This window comes from Heterodontus francisci, chromosome 48, assembly GCF_036365525.1.
Source record: "Heterodontus francisci isolate sHetFra1 chromosome 48, sHetFra1.hap1, whole genome shotgun sequence".
NCBI lineage: Eukaryota > Metazoa > Chordata > Chondrichthyes > Heterodontiformes > Heterodontidae > Heterodontus > Heterodontus francisci.
The window spans coordinates 18,530,203-18,537,729 of record NC_090418.1 but is presented as its reverse complement, the minus strand read 5'-3'; the positions used below and the strand labels follow the sequence as shown (position 1 = coordinate 18,537,729).

The window sequence follows — 7,527 nt, the reverse complement described above, 5'->3', positions numbered from 1 at the left end:
CAGGCCCTTCGGCCCACGATGTTGTGCCGAACCTTTAACCTACTCTAAGATCAAACTAACTACCTACCCTTCATTCTACTATCATCCATGTACCTATCCAAGAGTCGCTTATATGTCCCTAATGTATCTGCTTCTACTACCACAGCTGGCAGCGCATTCCACGTACCCACCACTCTCTGTTTAAAGAACCTACCTCTGACATCTCCCCGAAACCTTCCTCCAATCACCTTAAAAGTATGCCCCCTGGTAATAGCCATTTCCGCCCTGGGGAAAAGTCTCTGGCTATCCACTCTATCTATGCCTCTCATCATCTTGTACCCCTCTATCTAGTCACCTCTCATCCTTCTTCGCTCCAATGAGAAAAGCCCTAGCTCCCTCAATCTTTCTTCATAAGACATGCCCTCCAGTCCAGGCAGCATGCTGGTAAATCTCTTTAGCTACTCTCTTCCTTTTTATGTATTGTAAAAGTTCTTAAAATCTGTTTTGATATTATTGGCTAGCTTACTCTCACATTCTATTTTTTACCTTTTTGTCAATGTCTTGGTGGCCCTTTGCTCTGCTGAGGACTATTAGATTTACAGACTGTATTCAATTTCCATTTATTCTGGACTTTAATCCAACCACCAAATCTGTTTCCCTCTGTAATCTATTTGTGTGTGTATTTTACTCTCGTACGAATGTGTGTGTGAATCTGTAGTGTATTTTTAGCATTTGTAAATCGTGTCCGAGTGTTAAATATAACAAACTTACCTATTTCTTGTTTAAACTTAAGAAAACCTGTCCGATTGGCTCTTCTGCAATTACATTAGAATAAAAAAAGGTAAAACACTCACTGGGGTGGTACGTACATCCACTGTTTTCAAAAAGAAATATACCCTGTTTGGGTCAAACAAGAGGAAGGATGTGAGGGGAGCATGAGACCCTCTCCTCAACTGGCCATGACACTTCCTCTGGTGATCAGAACCTCAGATCATTCCTGTCGTTTGGTGTATAGTAAGTCTGAGATACACAGATTTCTGGTCTCTCAGGGAATCAAAAGAGAGTTGGAAGGAGGAGGGAAAATGGAGTTGAAGTCGAAGATCAGCAAATAATGTATTAAATAGCAGAGCAGGCTCGATGGGCCATACGGTCTACTCCTGCTCATATTTCTCCTGTTCTTATCTTTTTATTATATCTCTATCTATCTAACTTTCCTCAATGGTTTGGGGAAGGAAATGTGTTTTCCTTACCTGGACTGGCCCACAAGTGATTTCAGTCCCCAGAAATGTTGTTGAGTCACAATTGCCCTTCAAAATAGCCTAGCAAGCCATTCATTTGTCAGGTTGTCTGTCATTTCTCCATTATTTATCGATCTCCCTCTCCCATTTGTTTATTTAGTGTGTACTCTTTCTAATCAGGTTTAGGTTTGTTTTGCTGTCAGTACAGGGAGGCCATTGAGTTGAAGGACCAGGTGAGTTCATTTGCCCAGCATTATAGAGAAACATTTCAGGCAGCGTCTGCAGAGCAAGTCAAGCTTCAATAGGTCAGATTTTCAATAAAATATACCGAGATAAGCATGTATAATTTATACATACAATATCAGAATCAGATGGAAGATTATTTCAGGACTCTGTGGCACTAATATAACATGTACTTCCAATCCAGTGTGGGAGTGGGGAAGGGGATAAGATGGAGTATGAGATAGAATTTAGTTCTATTGCGTGAAACCCTTCAGCTCTTTCTATGACCTTTCTATTTTAACAATTAGTTTGAGTGGATAGCTCACTGCATTCTTCAGTTCTTCTCTGAACTTTTTCTGGGTCAAGACGTAAATACAGGTATTTGTGCAGGTACTGAGAAGCTGAAGCATATTGGCTGTCACTTCAGTGACATAAACAGGGTCTGTGACAGGGTAAGAATAAATCTTTGTAATTCGCTGGTAAATGTAAAATACAACCTGCGTCACCCATAACAATATAAAACTGCCAGATATGCTGAAAAGCAAGATGATGGATTTCCTTCGATTCTCCATCTCTGGGTCCTTCTGCTTCTCTGCATTGCTGCAGCCCCGGAGTCCCCTGCGACCTCTGCTGGCCGCTGAAATACGCCTGGTGATCAGAAAATTGAGCAACAAAATCACACAAATTGGCACACAAGTGCCTAAAGTGAAGCAAAAGATAACATATCCATCGAATGCAGTGGAAGTAAAGAAGACTGGTTTAGTGATGCAATACCAGGGGACATTATCAATTATATATTCAGGTTCAAATCTGAAGTACCAGGGAACAGATACTAAACAGCCCAGCACACTTACAGTTCCTATAACCATGGCAGCTGTTTTCTCAGTGCAATACTTTGCTCTCAGCTTCTCACAACAAATGGCCATAAATCGATCAAAGGTGAAAGCGACTGTGAGCCAGACAGAAATCATTGTGGCTGTAATAATCAGCAAGTAAATAAAACTGCACACGGGAGTAATGAACAGGAATGAATCTGGGAAATATATCTGTCCAATCCTGTAAAATATCGGTTCAGAGATAACAACCAGGAGATCAGCCGCTGCCATTCCAACCATGTAGCAAGTGATACATTTGGAGAGACCGCACTTCCCTCGGGACAGGATCACAATCGCCATCAAGTTAACTGGAAGAGAGAGAGAGAATAGGAAGCAGAGAAATTACTGATCAGATCTGGAGTCAAAACACCAGTTTGACAGGACCTGAGGTGAGATTTCTACGTTTGTTCACTGCATTGATTGTTACAAACTGAGTGATTTACCTGGGCAGCGCTGATCACAGAGAAATGTTAGAAACACAACTATTAATAATGGATTGAGAAATCGATATAGAAAGTGAATAAATGATCACTGGATCCACTGTAAGGGCTGAGTGAAGGTGCAATCGGGAAAGGGAAAGGGGTTTGATACAGGGGGAACTGACTGGGTCCAATCTGAAGCTTGACTCCTGGGTATTGTCCAAAAAGGTGAAGGGGCAGGGGGGAGGTTCATATGGTTCGTTAATCTGCGTTAAGAAAGCCAACAGGAGCTGGGACAAAACATCAATGTGGACTCCTTGGGTGAAGACTTTGAGGCTTACAGATTGGGTTGCAAGAGGCCCTTTTCCGTTCCAGATCAATCCTAAAGTCACTCACCTGCACTCTGTTTTTTTACTCGTTTTTGTGGGATGTGGGCGTCACTGACAAGGCCAGCATTTATTGCCCATCCCGATTTGCCCTTGAACTGAGTGGCTTCCTCGGCCTTTTCAGAGGGCAATTAAGAGTAAGCCACATTGCTGTGGGTCTGGAGTCACAGCGAGGCCACACCAGGTAAAGACGGCAGATTTCCTTCTGTGAAGGACATTAATGAACCAGATGGGTTTTTAAAACAAATCGACAATGGTTTCATGGTCACCATTAGATTAGCTTTTTATTTCTAGATTTATAACTGAACTCAAATTTCTCCATCTGTTGTGGTGATATTCGAACCTCTGCCCTCCGAGCATTAGCCTGGGCTCTGGATTACTAGTCTAGAGACATTGAAAGTACACCAGCACTCAGTATTCAATTATCCTATTCTCTATCTTGTAAAGCAGAGACTGTGTGCTAGCTCAGTATCAATTACTGAAAACACATTCTTTAACAAGCAATTCAGAACAGCTAATTTCCACTGTGGAAAAACTGTTAACAACTTCTGATGGTATGATTCATGCTCTCAGCCCGACTCTTGATCACAGTACATGCAGTGCAGGGAATAATCCAGTAAGATTATCAGAGTTGGATGCAAAACGATCATATGAGATATAATTGAATTCCTACAAGATTGAAACTGCAGAGTCTTCAAACATTCCACCTTTCAACAGGATGGAACAGAGCAGGCAGCTGTCCAAAAAAATCGGCGATTAAAACATGGCAGGTTCACCAGTACAGTTAACAACAATTTACACTATGAACCGCTGAGTTAACGGCTCACCGGGAACTCCAAAGACAGCAAGAGCAGGATAGAAAATGTGTTCTATCTGTAGCATTACTGGATATTCCATTTTTGTACGAAAGTGATTTTTCTATATTTGCAAAACACAGCTCCCGTAGCCACTGTGAACTGATATGTGCCAATGCGCTCAGATTTATACTGGGGAAAACTCCAATGACACAGTATTCCCTATGATCATTAGTTACAGTCACTTGAACAAACACTTTACATCAGCAGCTTTGACTCCGATGTAAATGTTTTCCTGGATAACAGGAACATCTCAATGCCCAGGACCTTATCTTAAGACCTTATCTTAATCAGACCTCTCTGGAGAATAAGGTGAAAAGTTAGAATCAGGCAGGACTGATCCAACAATAATGAATGACTTTATTTACAGTTGTTATATTATCATCTAGTATTCATATCAAGAACATATTTCTTTCGTTCATGGGATCTGACCATTGCTCACAAGTCCAGCAATTATTGCTCATCCCTAATTACCCTTAAGAAGGTGGTGGTGAACTGCTTTCTTGAACTGCTGCAGGCACAGTGCTGTTAGGAAGGGAGTTCCAGGATTTTGACTCAGTGACAGTGAAGGAACGGCGATATAGTTAACAGTCAGGATGGAGGGGAACTTGCAGGTGATAGTGTCCCCATGCATCTGCTGCCTTTGTCCTTCTAGTTGGTAGAGGTCGCGGGTTTGGAAGGTGCTGTCTAAGGGGCCTTGGTGAGTTGCTGCAGTGTATCGTGTAGTGGTACACAATCCTGCCACTGTGCATTGGTGGTGAAAGGAGTGAATGTTAAAGGTGGTGGATGGGCGGCAATCAAGCGGGCTGCTTTATCCTGGATGGTCGAGCTTCTTGAGTGTTGTTGGAGCTGCACCCATCCAGGCAAGTGGAGAGTACTCCATCAGACTCCTAACTTGTGCCTTGTAGATGATGGACAAGCTTTAGGGAGTCAGGAGGTGAGTTACTCACCACAGAATTCCCAGTCTTTGACCTGCTCTTGCACCCATAGTATTTATGGGGCAGGTTCAGTTCAGTTTCTGGCCAATGGCAATACGCTGGATGGTGGGGCATTCAGCGATGGTAATGCCACTGAACATTAGATTCTCTCTTGTTTGGGATGGTCATTGTCTGGCACTAGTGTGATGCGAATTATACTTGCCACTCATCAGCCCAGGGCTGGATATTTTCCAGGTTTGCTGCACTTGGACATGGGCTGCTTCAGAAATTGAGGAGTTGCAAATGAACATTGTACAATCATTAGTGAACATCCCCACTTCTGACCTTATGATGCATGGAAGGTCATCAAAGAAGGAGCGGAAGATTATTCGGTCAAGGATACTACCCAGAGGTACTCCTGCAGTGATGTACTGGGACAGAGATGATTGACCTCCAACAACCACAACCATCTTCCTTTGTCCAACCAGCAGAGACTTTTCCCATTGATTCCCATTGACTCAAATTTTGTGAGGGTTCCTTGATGCCATACTCAGTCGAAAGCTGCCTTGATAGCAAAGGCAGTCACTCTCACCTCATCTTTGGAGTTCAGCTCTTTTGTCCTTGTTTGGACAAATGCTGTAATAAGGTCAGGAGCTGAGTGACCCTTGAGGAAGCCTAACTGAGCGTCAGTGAGCAGGTTATGCCTATGAAATTGCCACTGGATAGCTCTGTTGGTGACACCTTCCATCACTTTGCTGATGATCGAGAGCAGACTGTTAGGGTGGTAATTGGCTGGGTTGGATATGTCCATATTTTCGTGTACATGACATACTTTGGCAGCATTCCGCATTCCCAGACAGATACCAGTGTTGTAACTGCACTGGAACAGCTTGGCCAGGGGTGCAGCTAGTTCTGGAGCATAACTCTTCAGTACCATTGCCGTAATGTTATCAGGGTCCATAGCCTTTGCAGTAACCAGGCCCTCATCCGTTTCTTGATATCACGTGGAGTGAATCGGATTGGCTGAAGACTGTGGTGCTGGGGACCTCAGGAGGAGGCTGAGATGGATCATCCACTTGGCACTTCTGGCTGAAGATTGATGCAAATGATTCAACATTGTCTTTTGCACTGATGTGCTGGGGTCCCCCATCATTGAGGATTGGGATGTTTGTGGAGCCACCTCCTCCAGTTAGTTGTTTCATCATCCACCACCATTCATGATGGGATGTGGCAGGACTGAAGAGCTTAGATCTGATCCATTGGTCATAGAATCGCTGATCATAAAGGAGTGAGAGAGCTGGCTAGCACTAGAAAAGGAGTCGATCCCATATTAGATAGGAACAGACTAAGCCGGGATATGAGGAGTACAAATATATGTTTAATTTTTTTTTTTAGAACAGTACAGCACAGTACAGGCCCTTTGGCCCTCGATGTTGCGCCGACCTGTGAAACCATCTGACCTACACTATTCCATTTTTAAATGTATGTATGTAAACGCACAGGTTGTGGTAAGTGAGGTTAGTGAGCTGTATAATATTTTTTCACAGGTTGTGGAAGTCACTGGCAAGGTTAGCATTTGCTATCAGTCTGTAATTGCCATGAGAAGGTGGCGATGAGTTGCCTTCTTGGACTGCTGCAGTCCGTCTGATGACTGTACTCACAGTGTGGGACAGAGTCCTAGAAATTTGATCCAGCGACAGAGAAGGAACAAAGATATATTTCCAGTGCAGGAGGGTGTGTGCTTGTGGGGGAGGGAGAGGTGGACTTGCAGATGGTGCTGTTGCTACGGGTCTACTGCCCGTGTCCCTCTATGTGGTGCTGTTGAAGGAGGCATGGTGTGTTGCTGCAGTACATCTTACACAATGGTACACACTAATGCCACTGTGAGTCGTTATTAGAGGGAGTGAATGTTTAACATGGTAGATGGGTGCAGATCAAATGGGTTGCTTTGTCCTGGATGATATCGAACTTCCTAAGTGCTGTTGAAACTGCACACATTCAGGAGAATATTCCATGACACTCCTGACCTGTGCCTTCTAGTTGGTGGACAGGCTTTGGGGAGTCAGGAAACTCGCCACAGAATTTCCAGCCTTTGTCCAGCTCTTGTAGCCACAGTATTTATGTGGCTGCTCCTGTTCAGTTTCTCCTCAGTGGTAACCCCCCCCCCAAGATGTTGCTGGAATCAGCGATGCTAATGCTATTCAATGTCCAGGCAAGACTGTTAAATTCTCCCTGATTGGGGGTCATCATATCCTGACACTTGTGTGGCACGAATGTTCCTACAATGAAAAATAGCCGTGTGGGAATATGATTTAGTGGCAAGAATGGGAACGTGGCTTAAATATGTGGTTGGGAATATGAGATTAATGTAGGATTAGTATAAATGGGTGGTTGTTGGTCGGCACAGACTCGGTGGGCCGAAGGGCCTGTTTCATTGCTGTATCTCTAAAATAAAATAAAAATAAAATAAAAAATATGGTGAGGACTGAACGCTTAATGTTCAAGCAAATAAGTTTTCAGAGAAGATAGGGAAAGAGAAAGGGGAGTTGGAGTGGAACTACTGATTGGGGAACTCAGTGTGGTGACAGAAAGAGAGGATGTCTTTCAGCAGCAAAGAAAGAATCCATTTGCTTATAG

General features: G+C 43.6%; 1 protein-coding gene across 1 annotated transcript; it reads right to left on the bottom strand.

Annotated features, from left to right (window-relative positions):
• Positions 1 to 1,720: 1,720 nt before the first annotated feature.
• LOC137357503 (probable G-protein coupled receptor 139) lies at positions 1,721 to 4,016 on the bottom strand. Its single transcript, XM_068023853.1, has 2 exons — positions 3,947 to 4,016; positions 1,721 to 2,622 (listed from the first exon to the last, which is right to left on the bottom strand). The coding sequence occupies exons 1-2, from the start codon at positions 4,014 to 4,016 to the stop codon at positions 1,721 to 1,723; spliced, it is 972 nt and encodes a 323-aa protein (XP_067879954.1).
• Between the last annotated feature and the right edge of the window lie 3,511 nt (positions 4,017 to 7,527).